This window comes from Phaenicophaeus curvirostris, chromosome 7 (genome assembly GCF_032191515.1).
Source record: "Phaenicophaeus curvirostris isolate KB17595 chromosome 7, BPBGC_Pcur_1.0, whole genome shotgun sequence".
Lineage (NCBI taxonomy): Eukaryota > Metazoa > Chordata > Aves > Cuculiformes > Cuculidae > Phaenicophaeus > Phaenicophaeus curvirostris.
Window position 1 is genome coordinate 30812679 of NC_091398.1, and position 25103 is coordinate 30837781.

At 39.4% G+C, this 25103-nt stretch overlaps 1 protein-coding gene across 1 annotated transcript; it reads right to left on the reverse strand.

Annotated features, from left to right (window-relative positions):
* Nucleotides 1-340: 340 nt before the first annotated feature.
* Nucleotides 341-24135, reverse strand: HACD2 (3-hydroxyacyl-CoA dehydratase 2). The gene is made up of 7 exons (XM_069861449.1): nt 23997-24135; nt 17559-17676; nt 17190-17208; nt 12709-12797; nt 6794-6915; nt 5941-6119; nt 341-3948 (listed from the first exon to the last, which is right to left on the reverse strand). The coding sequence occupies exons 1-7, from the start codon at nt 24125-24127 to the stop codon at nt 3866-3868; spliced, it is 741 nt and encodes a 246-aa protein (XP_069717550.1). The 5' UTR covers nt 24128-24135; the 3' UTR covers nt 341-3865.
* Nucleotides 24136-25103: the final 968 nt, after the last annotated feature.

Consider the following 25103-nt stretch of genomic DNA (forward strand, 5'->3'; position numbering starts at 1 on the left):
GGATCCTTCAGGAAGCTCTAAGTTGGATTGTTAACATAGTCAACACGTTGTTATGAATACCTCTTTTTTAAAAGTGAAAGGCAGAGCATTCATAACAGTATTAAGTTGCTTAATTATTTTGTTTGAGCTGAAAATTTACATATACCAAAAAGTCTTGTAAATTGCAAGGTATACATTATACACAGATGAATAAAAGTACAGCCTTCATTCATATTTATAAAGTATCTGCTTTTGTTCCTTAAACAGTAACACCACAACATATTTTATTCAGTATTTTTATTTGGATTACAGCAATTAGTATCACTGATCAGTAGGCCAAATCCAGGCAGAGCGCACAGAATCAATTTCACAAGACAACAACATAGACTTGTATTTTAGCATACAAACCATTTCACTGCATTATCAAGTAGAAATGTTGTCCAAACATGCATAAAAAGTCTATGCTTAATCTTTCAGAGCTCCAGGTAATACCAGATTCCTAAATATACAAAAAATACATCTAACTTATAATAATCTTAGTGAATCAGACTTATAAAATTACAATTTTATTTTTTGTAACATAGAAAAAAATACAAAAATGACTGTATAGTTTTCACTCAAATTTCACTGACATAAATATACATCAAAATGTATGATTTGATGTATACTCATGAAAATTTTAAGCTGAAAGAGGTTTTAAAATGACACTGCAGATTGGTCCACACAAACGCCAACCTTTCTACTGATAAATAATAAAAAATCCCACTTTGATAGAAACACCACATTGTGTGTAAATTACAATTTACCCGCACTGTAACCTGCACCTTACTGTAATTTACAATATGAACATTTCTACAATTCCAGTTGTAAACGATACACTGGTAAGAACCTTGGTCTTTTAGAGGGCGACGACTAACTTGGACAAAGCTGGCAAGGTAGAACATACAAAGTATTGTTGACTGGACGAGTGCACACAAAACAAAGATGACCAAAGCAGAAAACATGTCTGCTGCAGAGTTTAGTGATGCAAACAGAAAATATGCTAGCCAAGTACATAGTACATGGGGAAAAAAAAGCCTCCTCCAGATCTGTGACGAAGACTACTAATCAAAGCTTCTATTATAAAGTCTACATAAACCACATTACCCTTTCAGTGACAGATGAGGGCAAATTTGCTCTTACTTTATGAGGAGTGAAAAAAACCCCAAACTCTACACATGACCACAGTTTAGGGAAAACTCCAAACAGTACTAGGGCATCTTGCTCCAGTTCTCACGAGATCATCTTCCAGTCATTTCCATGGAAGCTAAACTTGAGAAACCACTGCAAGCTAAATTGCTGGAATTCTTGTATGTACTAACTGCATATTTGTAATTTAGAATATAATTTTTAAATCAATTTTGCTGATAAGATTTCTTACTATCAAAGCCATTTTTTCTTTTTTTTTTTTTTTTAAAGGAAAAGTAACTCATTTTTCTTTTACAAGACTTGTTTATTAGCATTTGTGTGGTAAATTTAATATTTTCAATTAAAGTAACTATTCCATAATGAAGCTTATTCAGTAGTGCCAGTAATATAGATCTATGCTACATCTTTCTCATCAACAGCGCTATGCAGTTGTTTCATATAGAAATATTAGACAGGCCTTTTTCTCCAAACTGGACCAACAAATTTGAAACCAGATGTTTTATTTGGCCACAGAAATCGTATCAAGAAAAGTTTAGGAGCTGAGCATCGACAATATCCAGTAACCTGGGTATATCAGGAAATCAGATCTTTTAGATGGCATTCTTCAGAAATACTGACACTTAACTCTAATAGCAAGTGTAAGTAAAATGAGATGTTTTGTCCAGAGGTGGAAGTTCATACTTTTGAACAATGAGTTCAGTATAACGCAACATTTCTCAGATCACTACAACAAAGCACCACGTAACCTAACGGAGAAATGAATTTGAATTGCTGCATCTTTGAATGGCAAACCACTTTGAGGCTATAAGCGTTTTTGATTACAGCCAATAACTGTCTCCAGAAAGTTTAAAATAGAAGCAAAGATCATTATTGTCTCTTACCTTCTTCTTGCTTACAAAAGGAAAGGTTCAATGCAAAGGTATGTTATTGAGAGCTAGGAAAATATAGACTTTTTGACAAAGGAAATTACTGAAAAATGCAAATTTTTTTTTTTTTTTTTTTTTTAAATATAGCTCTGACAAACATAAGCCAAAATAACTGTAAATGCAGCTCTCCCCAAGTGCTGGAACAGAAAGCCCATGCCCTTAGTACTTACTGGCTATGTTTAGGGAAAGCTGCGAAGTGTCAAGCAGAAGTAAGCGGGACACAGACACAGGCCACTTCCAGGGAGAGATGCTGGCAGGCACAGCGCGACACAAGTATTGCAGGTACCACGGTAGTGGTCACACCGCACTTATGCATTAAATCGTAATGTTATAAGACAGAAGGCAGAGAAGCCCTTGTGTTGTTGTCTGGTGGCTCTGACTGGGTGAAGACGGAACTATTTGACTATTGTATCCTAACAAGAGCAAAGACCATAACTTACACTTCTTTTTGCCTTTGCCTGGGTATCTGTTCATATCCCTGCTCCCTTTGTCCCTTCCATTCCACTCTTCCCAAGTCAACAGTTAGTTTATAACTTGGGGCACAGCTCACAGTACATCAGTACCTCCTGCCTCATCAGAGGGTTTTCTCAGTTCTCTCATTTTCTCTTTTACTTTCCCAAGGGAAGGCTCAGCCTGAGAACCCAGAGAAAGCAACTAGGAAAATTTAAATGTCTATGGTCTCCTGCTCTTTGAAAAGAGCAGAAGGCTTGTCAAATCTGCAAAAGCAGCGTGTAACCCATGAGATAATCTGCTTTCCAAGAAGGACCTTATGACTTTAAAACATTTCAGAAGCTGAATGCCTGGAACTGCCTGCTTGGATATGCCAGAGTGATACACATTAGTCACTTCAGAAAAGTTAGGCTAAGGAACAATGTCCTCAAATGATAAACAGTCCTCAATGCTGAAGATGCATACCACTGAGAAAGTGATTAGAGATGACAATTTAAAGTAAAAAAAGGGAGAACTGCACCTATTTCTGGATGACTTGCCTCCTTAGTATTCTTTAGATCCATTATTGGTATCACTAGAAACATTACAGTGAGCATGTAATTATTTATAAAAGTATTTGGGATGCGGTATTCGGAGTTTTAAAGTTTCAGATAAGCATTATAGCCTCTGAATTAACATTAGCATTTGAGTAATCAGCTTAAACAAGATCTTCAGAGAACACACTCTAGTCACAACCCCCACTGTTTAAATTGCTGAGGAACCACATTCCCCTTATTTCCCATAATTGCTTTCCTGTTCTTGTTCCCATCACCTTTTAATACACAACCTACCTTACTAAATTCTAACATTTTGCCCTGTGTACATTGTCCACTGGAGCCTCTGACAAAATCTTGAAGTATTCCAGAGCATATTGTTTGCTTTCACAGCTATATATAGTTTCTGGCATGCAGTCAAGCACTTAAAAGAAGAGGTATCAGTAACATAATCTCAATTCAAGCATTCAGTAGGTACAACTTCATCGCTCACACTGCAACCTTCAGGCATTTAGTAATAAATGAAAAGGATTTAGCACATCATTTAAGGAAAAGACTAACTGCCAAGCCATATAAAGTTTAAAAGTTTTCTGAAGCACTGCAAGCTGGAGAACTATTTCAATGCTTACATCGTGGAATTCCAGTGAAATCAGATTTATTGGTTATACTTGCTAAATTATTGATCTTTTACCTCTGACTTATTTTATCTTGGTATGTTCTTTATAAATGTGCTGGGTATTGAAAATCTGCAGCATTTTGATGTTTGAAAAGTTCTGAAAAAGAGCTGAATTACTCCGACTTCTTGTGTTCTTCAGTGTGTGAGAGTACCTTTCTCCTCTGATGTAGCATGTGAAAATACAGCTGAGGAAAGACTGAAGAGAAAACAGACTTAAGTGAATAAAATGTGAAGCAAGGTGCAGAGTCAAATGCTCAAGGCCACTAATTCTCTATTAAAACCCCTTGTGCTTATCCACCTTCTGCTCAAGTCATCTATTGCCTTTTATTCTTTAACAAAAATAAATGATATTGTCTTTAGGCTTCAGGTATTATTTTTTTTTTGCCACAGCAACCACATTTTTCATTAAATACAAAATGTCTTATTTAACTCTTCATGTACAAGCAGGATGACTAAAGTTTCCTGTAGTCCTCACACACAATAGAAAATACAATGCAGAGGAAAAAGTATTTCTGAAAGAATGAAACTTCCAGATTTGTTTAGTTTCTTATAATTCTAGTGTCACTTTTTTAGGACCTAAGGAACAAGTCGTGCCTCTTCGGTCTCTCCTTTATCCTCCATGCAAAACTCTCTTTCTTTTGGCTTCCTTTATCCTGTATTTCATTTCCAGTTTGGTTCCTCCCCATCCTGATTCACTCCACCGGTGTTAAGGAGTGAACACAGGTGTCCAGAGACATAACAATACAGAGCCACACCGTTTCCCCATTAGAAGTCTAAGTCAAATGGGGATCTACTATATGCAAAGAATTTAATGACACTTTTTCTAGCATCACACCAAGTTTGACAGAAAAGTACTAAGTTTTAAAGTGAGGTGAATTGTAAAATGCAACTGTCAGGAATGTAAAAACCCAGGTTTTTTTTGACAATTTTCAAAGCTTGCTTTGTGATATTAACATTCCCAAGATCTTCAGTAGGTTCAGAAGGCATAACTCCTGCGTAGATAACTTATGAATAAACCAAACTATGGCATAATCCATGACTGCCACAAACACTGTATCTCAGGAATATTACAAGCATACCTTCATGTGAAAAGGCAGCTAAGACTGCTTGAGTTCAAGCAGTTGGTTCTTAGTTAATGTACCAACACACAATAATAATTAAGAAGATAAATAAGAGGACTGCACTGAAGTTACACATCCAGCAAATAATGGAACACAGAAAATACCTCACTTAAAAGACAGAAACATTAATGGAGAAAACAGGCTAAAATTGTTACTTTGGTTCAACATGGGTTCCCTCCCACACAGCCTGTCAACTGTGATCTAGCTATGACAAAAGTAGTAATTAATACTTGTGGTTATTTCGACTAAAACAAAAGACTTAAGTATTATTCTGGCTGCTTGGAGTTAGTTACATCACAGTTTTTGGAGGAAGGGGACAAGGAGAAACAAATGTATGAAAAGTGGGGTTTGTTTTAAGAACAGCTGGAAAAATCTTAGGAACCTCAATGTCAGAATTGCAAGATGCTTCATGGAAACTCTAAGTGCTTGTTATAGAGACAGCAACACTACTAAAATTTAAAGATTTAAATATGGTTTATCATTCTGCACAAACAACAAGGTTCAAGTAAACACAGCTGCAGAGATAGCTAACAGCATCAACATCATCACTGCATTATTCTGCGTGTTAGACTTTACTGGCATATTTAAATTTGCTAAAGCCTTCCATGTTCCTATTCCACATTTCAAAGCAGCAAAGCCAAATCTTCATTCCACCTACAGAAATATCAACCAGAAATTATGTCAATTCAAGTTAACTCTACAGAAATGGTTCCCTACCAAATAATGCAAACCGAATTTTTTTGTTCCTGACGAAGAATTGAATTTTAAGAAGCTGGTTTGAACTTTGTTCTCATAAAAGTCTGTAAGCAGAGAGGGCAGGGTGGAAATGAAGATGTCAACATTTTCTAAGAAGTACCAGTTATTTTATATTCCAAGCACAAGAGAAAAAACATGCATTACTGTTTTGCAGGTGTTGGTAGAAAGCAACCCCTGCAGCTTTAACTCTATTTTCTTTAGACAAGTTTCAAAGTTAATTTTGCAAAATTATGTAGTTATTACACCCACAATTATTATCTTTGCCTGTCACAGTTTTTAATATTAAAAAAACCTAACAAAGTCATACTTACTTGGAATGTAAGAGATCATAACCAGGATCAGGAATGTATAGTAGTCAAAAGAAAAATTGTACTTGTTAGGTAAACTAATGGAATACAAGCCAGACTGCCTGACGAAGGGTAATGCAGCATATATTGTGAGTAATTCGCCTGTGACTCCCATTGGATACAGTACTATAAACAAAGTGTACCTAGAACAAAACATTTATGGAAAAGATTAAAAGTTATGACAAACCCTGACAAAGTATTTGTTAAATGCTATTATGGATATTCAAATTTTAAATTCTCAACTCAGTATTTACTTCCCTTAACTCTTATTTGACTACGGCATGGCAAGGTACAAACATCATTTCAAGAAAAGTATTCAAATCAGTAGTCAGTCCAAAATATTTAACAATTACCCCTGAGAATCCAAAAACTATCTTTAATACTATACTCACGTACAGCAACTTTGTTACATTGATTTCCGAACTCTTTGACAGAGGTTGTTATATAACTTAAAATGCAGCCAAACACAGCGGATATTAATCAATGAGCTTACAGATTGTTCAAGTACAGCCCTTGGATTCAAGGGTTACTCTTGTCAGTTCACTTACCGTTACCTCTTACTGCTAAATGACAGTTTCCAACAAACACAATCACTTTTTAAATAGGACTGAGTCTGAACAAACTCTTCTGCCAGTTTATAATCTAATGAATTATTTTTAATCCAGAAATCAGCTGGAAAGAAGCTAGGAAGTCACACTCACAAATGGGGCTATCACCTCAAGGCAGAATTTAACTTTTCGTACTGCAACTACTTTAAAAGATAAATATTCCTGTCAAATCAGTGCTTCAAGGCTATGATTTCTATTATGCCACCTACCTGGCCCATTTTATGAGATAAGGGAGATGGTTTAACAAGCTGAATGTATAAAAAGAGTATCGAATTATCTCAGTGATTGTCCAGGCCACCACAAATAACAGGACACTATCTTCAGATTGTACCTGTAAGAAAAAAAAAAGTTCAGTATGAATTCAAGCATCACTGATTACTCACCAGACCCAAGAAAAACTCAAAGAAATTGATTCCCATGGGTTGCTTTACTGCAGCATTTTAGAGAACAGACTTAGAGAACTTTAAGAAAGAGCTTAAAAGCAACATTAGTAACAACAGTAAAAAAATCTTATGATGCTCTGTATTACCCTAGTTGCTTCAAAACATCTCTGCTTGGCAACCATAAAAATTAAGATCTCCCATTCTATGCAAGGTAAAATAGCTCAAGAAATCCCTGAAATGCTAAGAACAACTCAAAACATTTCCCATTCCTATACACTACCAGAGTCTATTTCAATCCTATGATTGCTTCCTAGTGCAAAAAGTAGAAACTATGCTAACACATTAGTCTAACACTTGATATCTGGCTTAGACATTTTATTCTGATGCTAGTCCACACCAGTTCTAAGTAGAAGAACCGCTGTCTTCTCTCTACAGATGAGAAACTGGATCTTAATTTTGAGCACCAGCAAAACAGCTAGCACCAGGACATTGGCTGCAAGGAGAGAAGCAGAAACTTGGATTGTTTCACCTCAGGTAAGCTTGACAATTCCCTTCTCTGCCTTCCCTTGATCCTTTTTCCAATCATTGTATCCAGCATAGTTCCTCTAATGTTACAGTCAAGACACTACTACGTTTCACTGCTTTACACCTCTTAAAGATTTTATTTCAGGTACACATCACTGAACCAGCTTTTACTCCCTTCGTATTTTGGAGGTTAATCTTCAGAAGCGTGTATTTTAAAATTAATTAATAGATTTGGGAGCATAATGATGAGGTTTAAATTTCAGATGGAATAACACTGATGAAGTAGTATATGAGGTCACATACCCACACTAAAAACACTTGAGAGTGCAAAAATTATTTTTATGCAGTCCTCCCCTCCCCTTCAAGAGAATCCTCAGCTGTATGAATACACTGAGCCCAAATTCAGTGGACCGTGGGGACAAAAAGAGCTCAACCACAGGGACCTGTATTTTCTTTCTTTCCTGCAACTCTTGAAAAAATGGAAAAGGAAGTCAGTAGGTATGGGTGGTACACTCTGTCTTGGGCAAAGCACATGTACAAACGAAAAAAGGAACAAGATAATATATGGGCAACGAGAAAACTTTTCATAGGAGGGGACTGATCGTGTATTACCATCTAAAAGCCCTCATAAGGACTACCCATAAAGAGCTGTTACAGACAACAAAAACCAGAAAGATTTATACAGAAATCTTGGGATATCCTGGAATGTAGTGCTGCTGTTAATTGATATTCTGCTGCGTATAGAATTTCAAGTCACATTCATTGCATTTTGCAGTAACTGCACCTTGTCCTTTTTCCACATGAAACTATGATAATTTGCTTGTATATTAATCTCCCTTACATAATCATAAAATAAAATCCAAAACTTTATTTGAACACTTTTAGAGAAGAAAACAAATCTATTTTTGCATTGTTACAGGTTCCTAATCCTGCTTGGGGTCTGTTTTATAAGAAAGACTTAGTTCTCCACCTGGAAAAGTTAACAGCACTTCACAGATGATGTTTCCAAGGAGCAATATGCTTGACAAATGCTCCAGAGCTGCACCTTCTGGTTAAGTCAGGAGTAGCAGCTTAGCGAGTTCACGTAAATCTATGTGTCAAGAGACTTCAATTTGTACTTTGAAACCACACGTGTTTCCCTAACTGCGGAAGTCAGTAAAACCAAGAAACAAAACTTTGTAGCTTGAAATAGCACTCAAGAACACAAGCAAGGACTAGAAACAGTGGAGCTAACAATAAATGATACACATAGAAGGAGCAAATCTGGCAGTTACACTCTAGTTCTATCACAGGACTTCTGTAACACTGCCTTCTCAGATCTACTCTTTCCCATCTACTTTAATATTAGAACTGTGTTTAGAGGTTATTAGAACAGCTCACACCATTATAAAACACAATCATATTAAGCTCACTTAAAGAATCACCGATTGTGCCTTTAAAGCTTGCATCCCTACTTAAGGACAAAACAATACTGGAAATTGGTGGCAGTGTTCACACTAAAGCAACCTATACACTTTTCAAATGGTTCCATTACGTGCAATAAGGAAGAGAAGACTGCTGTGCATTTGTCACCATATTTTAACTATATTCCACAGTTCATCATTAAAAAGTTTGTTTCTCTCTCTTTCTTACGCACTAACAGATCTGTCAGGAGTCTGTCACCACTAGAACATCTCTGAGGACTGACAATTTTTCAATACATCAGATACAGAGATGCACAATATCAACCTCTGGGAAATGATTTACAAACAGCCTTTCAAAAGTCATGCTCATCCAGGCACTGCTAATGCTGCATTTGTATTGTTCCTCTTCCAAGCTGAGGATAAGGGGATAGTGCAGCCAATGAACAGTAGCTTCTTAATAAACTACTAAGCCAAATGCTGCCCTCAGAAGTCAATTTATCGTCCTCTTAATATTTCAAAGGGCATAAGTTTTTGGTAGGCCTTTCAAACAAATTTATCATCAAGGAGGGTCCTGAATATATTTTAGCTGGTCTTCAATACTATGAACAGCAGACAAGGTTTGTTAAACATTAAAAAAAAGAATCCATAGCTTTTTAAGATGCAAAGATGAGAACTGGGAATTGACAAATAAAGCCTGACAGGTTTTTATTCTCCTTACGCAAATGGAAATTCTATAGATTTCTTCACACTGACAGTTTAACAAATTATTTGCAGAAAATTGCAGATAAACACATAATTAAACAACCCAGTGCAGAAAACTAGAATCAGCTGCACTGTGTGACTGTAATGATAAAACAGCCAGTCTCCCTCCAGAGCACTGGTTCTCTGGCACAGCAAAATAAAAAAAAAAAAAAAAAAAAAGGAAGCTACATTGATGTAAAGCAGTGATTCATCACGCTTTTCAACTCACTCACCTATTTCCAGTCCTGAACTCTCCAGCGGATTTCTTTTACTACATCTTAATCTTAAACATCATAAGTTAAGATGTTCTTCCCTCTTTACGTATGTTTTACTATTGAATGAAGATGTCCATTCACAACTGCAGCTACTGGAGTCTTAATTACCTGCTCAATATGCTGTACATGTCATCGTCACACCAACCCTTTTGATTGTGTGTTCTGGAAAGGTTCCCCTAAATCTATACTATACTTATCTGTGGCTCTCCTATAACTGCACACAACTGGACAAGCATTAAATCACCATTTTTTAATTACCCATCAGATCTAGGTGCGGAATTACCTACGAGAACTGAACTCCATGAGGGCCTGACATGTCGTCACCAGATGATATCACTGTTCACACCGATTCAAAAAGACAATGGTGAACTTAAGGGCATCTTCTGTTCTCCTATGCCTACCTTCGTCTAGCCCTTCATGCCAGTCTGCTCATTCTCTTCCCTCCTTTGTAGGAGAAACAGTAACATTCACCAAGCCAATTTTTCTCATGTAATGACAAAACAATTACAAATACTATATTATATGCCAAGCCCTCCCCAGCTAAGCTAACAGCTACTTATATGGTGGAGCTAAGAGGAATCTCATTGCTACCCAAAGAATTGTACAGTGCTTTAACATTTGCCATGCTTTAACATTTATTATAAGTACTTCCATATTGAATATAATACCACATCAGCACTAAATTCAACAAAAAGCACAAACGTGTTAGTGGCAAGAGGCATGCTTCAAATCACATCACATATCTAAAGTGTATTCTGACAGAAAGGAAGGATGCAATAGAGATGTTTCTTTTTTAATTATGTCATATGCAAGAACAACCTGGAAAAGCCAGATACTGAACAAGTCTCACTCAAAAGTTAAAGAGGAAAACTGTTTTATTTTACCAGAACCTCATCATGCAACTGCATAGCTTACAAGTTCCATATAGCTGTGTGAGAATTTAATCCTTGGCTTCACCATGGAGCTCACTTGTGCAGACAGCCCTTTAGAAAAAGTAAAACACTCGTGATGCTTTCAATACATCTCCCCAGGTGAGACTGCATGCTCTCTGCTTGAGGGGAAGGACAGGAGTCAAGAATACAGCCTCTTTGTTTGATTTATTTGCTCTAAGTCACCAGCGAAAAACTCATCACGGGATTCTTCATCCTCACCATTCTTATGCCCACTTTCCAAGACATTAAAAAAGTAACACACAATACAGTCTCTCGCAAGACTTTAACCAAAGCACCACAGAAATGTGAGTAAATACTGTAATATTGTTCGAAGAAGCCTTGTTAAAAAAAAATCCTTGTTAAAAACTGAATGTTAGGCTGAACTTGTTGGCTCACATTTTCTCCTATTTTGCTCGTTTCCTCTGGTGAGCATGTGGGCATAAGTTTCAAAAAACCTAACATACGATTTTACAGACTTGCTTTTGATGACTAATAGATAATTCTAGTCCATGGGACCCAACCTTTTAAGATTTGGAGTTCTTCAAAACCAGGAAGCAATTAATAAGAAAAAAAGAGTACCCCACATTATGCAGGTAATATGCAAAACTAGAAGCTTATAGCTTTACAAATATTTTATGTGTGTATCTAAAATCCAATGTCTTTGCATTATGGCAAGTTTTTTTTGTTCAAAATCTAGTATTTATCTCCAATGAATTAACAGAGACTGAGTACATTTATTTGCACCATAAATGAAATCCACTAAAAGATAAGTATTTAAAAGATTTTGAGTTTATTGAGAAAAATAGCATTCATTCAGTTTAAATAGCATGAAACTAAGGCTCCATATTAACAAGCACCACAATATCAGAATGGGCTGCTAATTATTAGGAACTACAGTGACTTATGTTATAGTACATGAGGATGAGCACTGTGATAACAGGTTTGGAGTAAGGAAGAAAAGGCAGCTTCCCTGAAGACTTGGTAATGACACTAGCTCCTTAAGGCATTCTCCAGAACAGTCACAAGACATCTTATGCATGTAATGACGCTAGATGACCATCACTTATTTCAGGCAGCCAAGCTGACACTGGCATCAAGATTATCTATTTAATGAGAAGAAAACTAGTGAGATTGGTTGGCTAGAGTAACAGCAGAGATGTGGCATATCTGGGCTACTACTAGGTATTCAGATGACGTGGAAGAGTCAGTCAGCATGACCTGTATCAATTAAAGCATGCCTAGATTTTAAAATAGCTGTTAGGAATAATCTTCAAATAAGATTGCTTCCAAAACACTCTGCAGAGATTTGCATGAGGTACAGCTGTATCTGGTGCAGTAAGCAATGAGAAAAACCATGCAGGCCCCAAAACCTACATCTGCTTGAATGTAAGAAAAACGAATGAAGGGTAGATGGGATTATCTGGGAAAGCGATAACAAAGAACACCCTGGCACAGCTGCACACAAACAGTTGAGGGGGAACAAACTGCAGTGAGAGGAAATTGTGTATGGAAGAAAAGGCAGTGAGGAGATTTGATATTAATTATGGTACTAGTGAGATTAATACTAGAACGGTGTCCCAAATTCTGGGTTCCATATTACACACTGGAATCTCTTTAACTCCCAGTAATAGCTACAAAGTCTATTTAGGAGCTAGCTTGTAGTGAGATAATAAGATCTCATTCTATTTGATTGTCAAGAAAAGATGGCATCAGGTTTATTTTTATTTATTTTGATCCACAGAAATTCACATAAGTTCACACTGGGAAACAAACACAAGTCATTTTGGGGAAAATAAGACAGCAATCAACACTTGCTCCTCTTCATGGGTCATTAGTTTTTCTACCTATTTTGTAGCTTAACTTACCTCTTTTACACTATGTGTTACTGCCCACGTCAGGAAAACCCTTGACATCACTTGGAAAGCAGTCAGAACAACAGAAGAGGGAACAATGCCTGGAAGATATTTTGCAATTAGTAAATATTCCTGACTATGGGGGTGGGAGGTGAGGGTGAGGGAATAAAATACAGCTAATCCAAAGTACAGTTATTTGAAACTTTTGGAAGGAAAGCATTTAATGCTTTTAATTTGAGTCTGTCCCGTGGTGTGTTTATACAGCCTAATGCGACACAATCTCCTGACAAGACTTTGTGCATTAAAGTGCAAATAAAAGTAATTGGTCTTATTGCAAGCAAAGCACGCTCCTTAATACACAAACCACCTGAATAAGACAAGAGAACTTCAATGAAATAGCTTTCTGGATAGTGCCTTTCACGTAAACCCTGTTTGACTAAAATATACAAGGTATCTTAATTACTGGGATTTAAAAAGCAAAACCAGTAAAGATGTATTGCACAGTACGTACCAAACGCTAGCAAGCTAAAGGTATAACTACTTTGAAGAAATACTGATCGAGACCATATCCTGACAGATACAAAGTTTATCATTCCTTCCTAGGAATACAACTTTTAGTAAAACAGAATCAAACCCAACCCAAGGAACAGCTGTTGCACTGGCAGGTCCAGAAGCAATTTTAAAATTTACCCCAGGACGCCGATTTCACTGGTTCTTCCAACCAAGTTCACAAGTGCTGATCAAACTGCCACTAAAATGATCCTACACATCCAGGTCTGACAGAGCAAGAGTAGTTTTAGACTGCAAGATTACACAGAATTTCTAAACTCCAAAGCATAAAGTTTTATTTTCTTCCCATAGCATGATGAAGACAAATGCCAGAGCATTTCCTAAAACACAGTAAAAAGTGCTTCTAAAACTAATGCAAACCACAGCAAGCAACACAACAGCCTCAGAAAGGATGTAAAGCGCAGATTAGAAAGTGGAAAAGGAAACAAATAAGAAAAGCCAAGAGCAAGTTTCATTAGATTTATTTTCAGTCACACAGTCATTATGTTGGTCTTCTTTCAGAGTAAACGAGGGAAAAACCCTACACAGTTTTCTTCAGTTTTATCATGTATTGTTCACAATCTAATTTCTGATGTAAAAACTCAGGGCAGAATTTCTGTTAATCAGACAATGCAAAAAGGGGTGCTATAAAACCCCATTTTCTGTACTCATTAAAGACTCATTCCTATGATGGAACAGACCTTTTCTCCTAAGCAAGATAACCTGATATTCTTGCAAAGGAATCTATAAATAAGCCAAAAAGATTGCAAAGGAACCATCCAAGACTGTCTCACAAGGAAGATGAATAAGGCTTTTTCATTATAGCCAAGACAATGCCAAAACCAGGAGATCAAAATAAGTGATTCACTAGCTACAATTTATGTAAACTTTACTTGCCCCCAGTAATTTACTCACTGCACTAAAAAGGCACCCAACAGATAATTATAAACTCAGTATTTTTAAAAACATCTGCCGCCACTTATCCAACACTGCACACACTAAGAGCAGTGCTTGACAGAGGGCTCAGGTCCAGAACCACACAGCAAGCCATGCCCAGACCTCTTCCAGATCCTGGACTAAGCCCCCCACCTCTGGTAGGAAATCCAACTGCCAATAAATACTTCCTCTGTCCCAGGGAGTTCCTGACTGAGATCAGGCTGTATGCACAGCTTACAGGTGGAACCTTCATGTCCTGCCCTAACTAAGCAGCCTAAAGCAAAGTCAACTTGTGCAGAATCCGGCTCACCAAAGCGTTACAGGTAAGCTTCACTATAGTAAGAATGATGATTGCTGCAGCGATTCTGTAGGCTGGGCCTGTACTCACCAAAACCTTCCTGCTTTTCTCCATTCCTTTCACAACCCCATGTATCACTATTGCTTTCACATTTCGGTGACTCCTATCACCTCTTTCCATACCAAGTTCCTCCAGGCAGAAGCTCTTCCATGCTACTGATGCCATCGATGCCATTCATACACTTGGGTTCTGTCTGCTGCATCAGTGAAGGAACTGCATGTTCTCTTTCCATTTGCCCGTCCTTCAGTTGCTCCTCTTTGTCGCTGGGCTACAACACTACCTCCTCTCTTCATGTTGAGCTCTCCATTTTTAAATCTTTGGCACACACCAAAGTTCTGTTCTCAACCATATTAGACAGACACTCCCCTACCAATCTTCATATTTTGAAGAACTTACCTCACAGATGCTAACATTTCAGATTCTACCGAAGATGTGGTGAGAAAAGTTATGCTGATACACACAGCCATCTGTCACAGATAAACTCCTCTATTGACAGAGAATTACAGCTCTGGGTATAGCAATTAGTTTAGCAGGGGCAAAGGAATCTGCAAATTTCCTGTTTCTCGTTGCATAGGAACTTTTACCAGGACTGCAGCAGACAGCAGTAGTGTCTCCGGCTGTGCAAAAAAAACCTCATTTTATTTAGCTGACAAATGCTTCCATTTATGAAAAAAAAAAAAAAAATCCATGTGCAGTTATAATAAAACAGGTGGGTTTTTTTGCAAAAATATTTGTTAGGGAAAGTAAAAAGATAGAATTATAATGGTATAAAATGCTGAAACATTCCACTAATGGCTCTCTTCACAAATATTAAGTCGTGCTACTGAGGATAACATGGGCTAAATGGATCCAGATCTCAAATCAACTCAGCCAGGATTATTAGCTTTGCACACAGACAGGCTGGTACAGTCATCTTGTTTGCTGTTCTGCACCAGCCTGGAAGGTAACGCACAGGACTCTCTCCTGCTGTTCACTGATTTGCATGGGCATAAACTCTAAAGTGTGAGGAAAAAAGAATCCAATAAATATTTTTACACTCCTACCTTTAGCACTAGTAAACACTGACATCTGCATACAAGTTTAGCTTAAGAAAACAGCAGAGCATTATAGAATTTTAGATGGTAAAACAGCATTTTATCTGCAAGCTTTTTTGCCCAGTGTTCTGAGATTTAATGTGTCTTTCTTGGCACTTATTAAATACGACTTAAAAAACTTCACATTTTATTATTAATTTTTGACTTCTTTTTTTTTAAAAAAAGTAAGTATGGTTTATTATGGTGAAAACAGTAACTGAGATTTAGTAAAATAAAAGAGTACTGGAAGGACTGCCTTGGCTGCACAGGCAACTATATGATACACACAGTCTACCGAGAAGCTTTTACATTAGTTTGAGGAGTATACGATCATTCACCTCTTGGGATGATCCGTCTACAAACTGCCCTTTACAGATAACATTTAAGAGGAATTGAATTATTCCGGAACAGCAGTACTACTTTTTCAAATACAGAACTAGACTGCCCTCTGCTGACGAGTTTATGTATGCGAGTTTAACTACCACACCTGTTATTAAAAAAAAAAGTTATGTTTTGCACAGGAATTTAGTATGAACTTACTTGCCCCACAGTGATATAACCCTGTAGTATGTAGACTGTATGATACATGAAAATAGCAGGTCTGTAACTGCAGTTTTGGGAACCTCAATGCCGTCTTACTCTCTAAATAGCAGCTAGCAAATATTCAGATAAAAGCTCAACAACATACTTAAAACCAAAAGACTAACTAACTGAACGTTAGACTGCCTCTTTGTGAAGACTGGGTTGTTTAGAAAAATCAGACTTCAGCAACGGCACGCAGGCAGGCACTGCTCCCTTTTATAGCACACTCTTTGATCTTGCAGAGAGAGTGGCACATCATCTATTCCATGAACAAAACACTCAAATGCTGACGCCAAACTCCAAACTGCTCACAACAACCAACAAACCAGAGAAGATGAAATCCCATCACTCAGACATGAGAGTCTTCATAGCTCCTGACCTCAGGCCATGTATACACAACAGAGTCCCTGCTACTAGGCTAACACAAAAGCCACACAGTACAGGCTAAGAACTGTCAAGCCTTAAATAATTCTTACTCTCCCAAACAGTTCCATCAAAGCACAGCAACATCTGGGATAGAGAATGATTATCCATTCCTCACTTTAAAACCCACATCTATATGCTCTATGGATGTGGGCAAATTTCCAGTGCTTGAAATGTTCTTTTTATTGGAATTTAAATTACTTTCAGCTAGAATTTAATTTTTTTTTTGCAGGAAAGGCAGCTCAGTACAGAAGACTAAGATGTAGAGGTGGAAAGTAATGATCTACAATAAAGCACCTATAAACTGCTCTAAGATTTGTAGGCACTGGAAAGATCTAGATAAATACAGAATGTAATGTAATTGAAAACCTGTTGCGCTGTCTTCCTTTCCATGATCAAACTTGTTAAACTGTTTTGTAAAAAACTGGAATGTACTTCAAACAACAAATTAGTGAGTTATGCAAGAACTAAGTCCGGCAATGCATACACCATAACATTTTTACTGTTAATATATTGCTAAAACTGCAGTCCTCTATAACAATAATAATAAAATTGAAAATTCACAAGCTTACCAAATGCACAGTGCAGAATCTAGAACAGAAAGAAAAAGTCAAATCACTAACATTTCAAACGGAGCAACTCAGAAACACATTTATTTCTATCAGAAGAGCTTAAGATTCAATATTTGTCATTTTGTCAAAGACTAAGCTTAATACTTGGCTTTGTTCCTAAACAGCAGACAGTAAGCTCCCTCACCACTTGCTAAAATGAAAAAAATCAGCATTTGTGTGAAGCATATTTCTTACATTTCCCTTCAAATCACCCTAAATGCTAAAGACAAAACAGGTCAATAGACAGCACTGTTCAAGAAAGGCTGCCTTACTTCTAAGGAAAACACTCAGGCAAATATTAGTAACTGGAGCAAATAAGACTGCACCTACCTCAAGCAAAGCTCCAGTCTGGAAGAATTTCAGGGGCTTTTCTATTGAGTAATAAAGGCTATGGTAGCTACCTTTAGCCAGGTATGCTCGAACTAGACCAACTGCAATAACAAGCCATCTGAAAGAGAAAAAAGTCTAGTAAGAAGACATTACGTAGATGATAGATACAAAGAAATCCTTAATCCATCTTTCAGTACCTGAGAAAGCAACAGGCATATGACTGTCCTGAAAGATACTAACTTTTTTGCCATCTCTCTGCAACATTGAAAAAATTAAACATCTGGATTCTCTGCAAATCTATCAATGTTAGAGATTATGCATTTTTTAAACAACTTTCAGCACCAACATACCAATAACTTTAACATCTAAGTTTGTTTTTCCAGTAAGCTGTATTTAATTTAGCTACGGAAGGCATTTATGACATTTTAAATAAGACTGGCATCATATTTTGTTTGGTTTAAACAGAAAAACATTTACTACTAGTCAAAGATCTCTTACCACACCACAACTTAAAGAAACATGACAAACAATTAAGGTTCAGAAGGCATTCACTTAAATGTTTCCCTTCAAAGTAGACTTTATGATAGACCATCCAGCTTAATTGCTAACACATATTTTATGAGAAACAGTTATAGATAAGTAACTGCAAGAAAACTGAGGCTGCTAAAAGCCCTGAAAGCAGCGATGGCCATTCCTGTCACAGCTCTCCTTTTTAAGCAATAAATATATCTAGGGCTATATATGTGGTGTCTATATAACTGCAATTATACTATAAGCAATGGAACCTGTTAACCTTGCTGATTTTCCTCTCAGGTAATTTGGAAAGCAACCCTAAAAATTTTTCCTGGCCAACGCAGTAATGTCTTTCCCTACTACTGTCCAGAGTGAGTGTGCAGCCCCAGCCTCAGAAATTCTTTAGTACAGTCTAAGACAAGCCACAAAAGTAAGGTGGGTACACCCTGGGAAAACATTTCCATTTGAAACGAGCATCTGCAGTTAACTTCAGTTTCAGTTCACATTGCATGTGGCAAACGAAGAAGAGCAACGAAGCTGGTGAGGGGGCTGGAGAACAGGCCTTATGAGGAGTGGCTGAGAGAGCTGGGGTTGTTTAGCCTGGAGAAGAGGAGGCTGAGGGGTGACCTCATTGCTCTCTACAACTACCTGAAAGGACGTTGTAGAGAGGAGGGTGCTGGCCTCTTCTCCCAAGTGACAGGGGACAGGACAAGAGGGAATGGCCTCAAGCTCCGCCAGGGGAGGTTTAGGCTGGATGTTAGGAAAAAATTCTTTACAGAAAGGGTCATTGGCACTGGAACAGGCTGCCCAGGGAGGTGGTTGATTCACCTTCCCTGGAGGTGTTTAAGGCACGGGTGGACGAGGTGCTGAGGGATATGGTTTAGTGTTTGATAGGAACGGTTGGACTCGATGATCCGGTGGGTCTCTTCCAACCTGGTTATTCTGTGATTCTGTGAAACATGGGGAGAAGGGGGCTTGTCAATGAAAAGTGGGAATCCTTACCAAGAGAGCTCCCAAACCCTTCATTGACAGGCTCATACTACCTGTTTTGCTCTCAGCTATTGCTAACGCCACCCTACTTCTGCCTCCCTCCAAACCCAGAAAAGAGACCACAAAGCTTGTGCTAACCATCACACAGCATCTCTGCTAGCGAGGATGCTCCTCAGTGCAAGTGTGTGTAGACATGCAGAAACTCTCCTAATTACCTTTTGGAAAAAAATCTGAGGCTGTGTTTTCGTAACAGGGAAGAGGAAGAAAATCCCTTAATTTAGAGCATATTAAATACTTACAAGTGCCACAATACCTTAGATATTGTGAAGCATATACAAGTATCATCCCAAATGTAAAAGTTGTTTGAAATACTTATTATTAAAAAAAAATCTGAACTTCACAGTGTAACTCTGGCAACTAAGTCTGCGTTCAGAACAACATTTGTTAGTAGAACTGAAAAACGCTACTTGATTCCTGCCTGGGCTTCTCAGAAGACAAGTACTTAAGAAAAGCAGCAGGTATGGCGAAAAGAAACCAGGAATGAGAAGCAAGCCCTCCCTATTTTTCAGTAGTGACATACTATTGCAGCTATAGCCACCTTGTGACAAACCTTTACCAAGTAAATGCTCTTTACAAAGAAAGAATCGGATTAACTTTGTATTTGGACTGCAGGGTAGAGCAAACCAGTAAGCAGTATAGTATTAACAACTCTTCCTTAAAACAATGTCTGCTTCTGTTTTAGAATAGTACAACAGAGCAGGTTGACAATGCCCTGTTTTTATCTGTCAAGTTGCTGTAGTTTTCCTAATATTCTGTGTTTGTTGAGAAACTCTCCTGAATTAAGAAATTTCTCAGGTTGCACAAGGTACCCGTTCTTGGTTGTGCCTGCAAACCCCTTCTCACCTGCAGCCTGTTTTCACCTTAACTGAGTAACTGGTGGCTCCCAGAGGAGCTCCAGCCCCTTGCTCATCTCCACTCTCCCTGACAGATTACCAGTTCAAGACTGTACTTTCTATTCCCAAAGGCCTCATCTCTCTTTCAATAATAAAACCCACATTTAATACAGATCAAAGTATTGATCTGCACAAAATTAGATCTGTGCCTACTTTGTGTTGAAGACCACTTACCCTGCTTCTGTGATTCTTAAATACTTCTTCACCCTCTATGACTAGAGAAAATGGAATAGGAGTAGATGAAAGGAAGGAAAATCTACTAGAAAAGAAGCATGGCGAGAAGTTTGAGAGGGCAGCAGAAGGCACCACTGCCACATGGAAGCTAAGCTGTAAGTTACTTTTTCCAGCTTTCTCTGACCTAGACACTAAAGTGCACCCGACATACCAGCTAGAGTTACATTTCATTAAATTGCCACTGCCATGCACATAAAATTCAAGCCAGACTCTTACACTCTTTGATTAACATAAATCAATGAAAATAACTGTCACACACACAATTTAATTTGTTTGCTTTCAGTTGCTCAGACTTGATAAGTAAGCTTCACGCTTAGGCCCTCTGTTTGATTCTTTATTTCTCTTATAAAAAGGTGTTTTCTTATAGAAAGCTCACTGAGGTTCTGCATCATTCATGCAGGAGAATACAGCAAAGCTATGCAGCCAATGAACCTCAAAAGGCAGAAGCGTACTTTGACTCTCAACAACCAGTCACTGAAGATGCAGACAGGGACACTTAGAACCCAGAACACTTTTTGCTCAACATCAATAACGCAAACACTTGTGAATTCAAAATCTATTACATTAAATAATCTATTACATATTGCTGAGTGAAATGCTTTTGAAATTCATTGTTTACATCACTATCAGCTATTTCCACCCAAAAGTACACTCATTTAGGACACTTGACTAAAAATAAGAAACAATCACATTTTAAAGCAGCTTATAAAATATTTACATTTAACTCCAACAGCACTGCCTGTGCCCGCTCCCTCTCCCTCCTCACACCCCTCATTATACAGTGATTTCAGTCAAACACTGTTCTTAGGAAATAATTTCTGTGCTGCTCTATGCCTCTGGAGAGAGCTTCCTATGCCAGGTCAGCCATGACTACATGACTTCATGCTGATATGGGAAAAAAGGTTTGACTGAGTGCAAAAGAATAAAGATATAACGCTTTCTGCATCTTCATGGTTTGAACCGTGGCCAAAACCCCCTGAAAATTACAGCCGAGAACCAACTGCAGGACTGGTCATTCCCTCTATTATGAAATCTTATAAAAAGAAGAAAATAACTAATTAAAGTTTTTCTATCTCAAGATCAACTTTGTATACTGGGGAATTTCAGCAGTGTTTGCGGAAGCACAAACCCCTCATCCGTCTGAAGCCAAATTATCAGTCAAAGCCCTCAGTGACCTACCCCAAAAGAACAGCAGCAAGTGACAATGCAGATATGAACTCTGATCACAGGACTCCTATGGTAGCTCCTCAGGTTGCAAAACCATGTAATCACAAACAGACCCAGAAAGAAGCAGCGCATGTTAAAGCACCACAAGTCATATCCCATCCAGGGCTGGAATTCTCTAGGAAGCTTGGTACAAAACAGGAAAACTAGTAACATCACCATCAACGTTAATGTGACAACAGGAAGCTAAATAAAAGAACTTAAAGAAACTTCCCGTTTACACTGCAATTTCTCTCAGGTTTTTGAGTTCTTTTATAAGCTTAAGTGAATTAAATATGACAAGGGGCAGTGGGCACAAACTGGAGCACAGGATCCTACTTGAACACGAGGAAAAAACTTGTTCACTGCAAGGGTGACTGAGAACTGGGACAGGCTGCCCAGTGAGATTGTGGAATCCCCTCTGGAGATATTCCAAGCACATTGGGAGTCATTCCTGTGCTATCTGCTCTATGTGAACCTACTTTAGCAGTGGGGTTGGACCTTATAATCTCCAGAGGTCTCCTCCAACTCCCACCATTCTGTGATGAGCAGCTCAAAGAGCAGGCAAAGGCTTTTACTTCTAAGAATAGCTCAGAGAGGTTAGCTTGTTAACATTGTGCAGAGACATCACAGCAGTTCTGAAAAGACCTCCAGACTGCCTGTACCGCGTTGCCTTGCTAAGGCAATTACGTATTTCTAAAACAAGATTAATTTTTATCAAACTGGTGGGTATTTATCATATCCCTCTGAACGAAACACCCTGCAAGTATCATCCGAAGCTATAAATCTGCTTAGCACTTCAATTTCACAGCAATATACCTCTGAGGTTATAGATGTAACAAGTACCTCACCAGAACTGAGCTCTCCTCCCTCAGCCACCTCTGTTCCACAGAAAGTGTAGCTATCTCAAACCTGAAACAGCATCAGCTGTCCCCTGAGAAGACAAAAATCATCATGTCCAATTGTCCTATTGAAACAAACCGTAGCTATATTAACTCTATACCAAACCAGGGAGACTGCCTGACTCCTCACCCGCCAGGATTTGTGTAGCAGAAAACAGGCTTATTTAGGATACATTTTAAAGGCTCTTTATTCCTCCCACCCAAATATCCACAATCTTTCAAAAGAAAGCTTTATTTTTATCTAGATTCCAGTAAGACTCTACAGACTCTTCAAAAAAAAAAAAAAAAAAGATGAGTCTCCTTTATCTTAACTTGAGAGTTGCCAGTTGTTGGTATCTTTATTTCTGCACCCAGGAACACACTCCAGCACACACCAACCAGCACGAGCCTCTGCTGTGCTACACCGGGCAAAAGCAGAGCACCAAGCAGGGCCAGGAGCTCACACATTGCAAGCAGCAGCTTTCAGCTCCACCTGAAGTACCTAGCAGCGGAAGGGTTTACAGGAAACCTCATGGGGCTTAAAAGGGCAACAGCTTTGCCTTCTTAGCTACTGCCATGGATAAATCCCCTGCGTTTATGTTCACCTCTACAGAAAAGCACTGCGGTAAGGCCGATACAAAAAGCAGTCACAATTACAAAGAGTGGAATATTTTGATTTAAGTAGAAGTAGACTTAAGTTCATCTGAGTGACTGTACTTTTTGAAAGTTAGACAGAATGTCTCTCTGATAGCATATTTTTTATAGCATGTTTTTTCAAATACGAGTCTTCCAGACACTGTCACATCTCATGTTAAATATGATCTGTGCTGAACAGATGTGTCTTTTGTCTATAGCCACCTGTTTGCAGTCTTTCCCTATTTCAAATGCAAGGTCAGAGAGGTGAGGCCATCACCAAATCAGCAGAAGATTTGACTGTCCTGAAGTTCAGAACAACATTAAAATTAGACCTTTGAAATTAACAGAATATGCATAAGATTTCTGGTAAAATTTACACATCTGCATTTCCCACACAAGTGGGAAATATATTCTATAGCCAGCTCTTGTCTGGCTGCACGTCACTGATGGAGATCACTCCCTCGTGTTGCCCAGGCATGATTAAAGGGTGCTCACTTTCTAAAACTCCCAAATGAGCCTTAGAGAGTTTATATGCCAGCATTTCAGGTTCTTGAGGCAACAACAAGCGATCTACAGTCACCTGAATGACAAAAAAGCCACAAACTGAAGTGTCAATTACAAACCACAGCAGTTCCCAGAGAACATGCACTCATGCTGCTCCTCTTAGTTCCCTTTCAGAAAGGGTGCGTGGAAGAGACTGTGCTGCAGAGGTGATGCCAGCTGGGGCATGAAAAGGGGGGGCAGAGGGGCAGGAAAATGGGGGGGGAAGGAATCAAAAGGAGGGGGGGAGAAGGGGATCAAAAGGGAAGGGGGGAGAGGGGAATCAAAAGGGGGAGGGAGGGGGGAATCAAAAGGGGGAGGGAGAGGGGAATCAAAAGGGGGAGGGAGAGGGGAATCAAAAGGGGGAGGGAGAGGGGAATCAAAAGGGAGGGGAGAGGGGAATCAAAAGCGGGGGAGAGGGGAATCAAAGCGGGAGGGAGAGGGGGAATCAAAAGGGAGGGGAGAGGGGATCGCCGCGAGCCCCTTACCCCGCCGTCATCACCACGTTGTAGATAACGAGGTAGGCCGTGGCCAGGGCGCCAGGGCCCCTCCTGCGCCGCGGCGTCTGGCTGCCGTACCCATTATCCGCCCGGCTGCCGCCGCTCCCACCCGCCGCCATGTCTTCCCCCGGCCTGTGGCGGCGCCGCGGGGCGGGGCCAACCCCGCCGCCATCTTGGGGGAGGGCATGGGCGGGGCCGCGGGGCGGGGTCACCCCCGAAGCGCGCGCCGCCATCTTGGGAGCGGGCACCGGCTGGGGCCGCAGAGCGCGGCCTTCCCCCGAGGCTCGCACCTCCCCCGAAGCCCGCGCTGCCATCTTTGTTGCGGGCAGGGTCTTTGCGCAGCCGCTGGACTTCCCGCGGGCTGGAGAACTGGGACTGTCCTTCCGTACGGAAATTATGCGCCTTGGGTTTATTTTGGAATATTTAGCAGGTTTCCATCGCTTTTTTACTTCAGTTCGGCGCAGCCGGAGCTGTACCGCGTGTTCTGGTCAAGTTCTTTACAATTGCAAGAGTGTGGGTGGCGTTATCCCATCGCAGAAAGAGTTAAAGCACCTTCTGAAGGAGATAAAACTAAAAGGAACTTTCCAAAGAGCTACAGTTGAGGGAAGAAATCATAGAGTGGTTTGGGTTGGAAGGGACCTTAAAGATTATCCAGTTCCAACCCCCCCCCTGCCATGGGCAGGGTCATCTCCCAGCAGACCAGGCTGCTCCGGCCCCATCCAGCCTGGCCTTGAACACCCCCCAGGGAAGGGGTGAAGAATTCTTTTGTGAAGAATTTCCTCCTAATGTCTAGTCTAAATCTGTCCCTCTCCAGTTTATACCCATTCCCCCTCATCCTATCACTACAAGCCTTTGTGAACAGTCCCTCCCCAGCTTTCTTGTGGCCCCTCCAGGGATGGGAAGGCTGCCCTAAGGTCTCCTCAGAGGCTTCTGCTTTCCAGGCTGAACAACCCCAACTCTCTCAGCCTGTCCTATTATGGGAAGTGCTCCAGCCCTCTGATCATCTCTGGACCCATCCCAATAGCTCCGTGTCCTCTTTATGTTGAGGATTTCAAAACTGGGCACGATACTTCAGATGAGGTCTCACATTGCCGG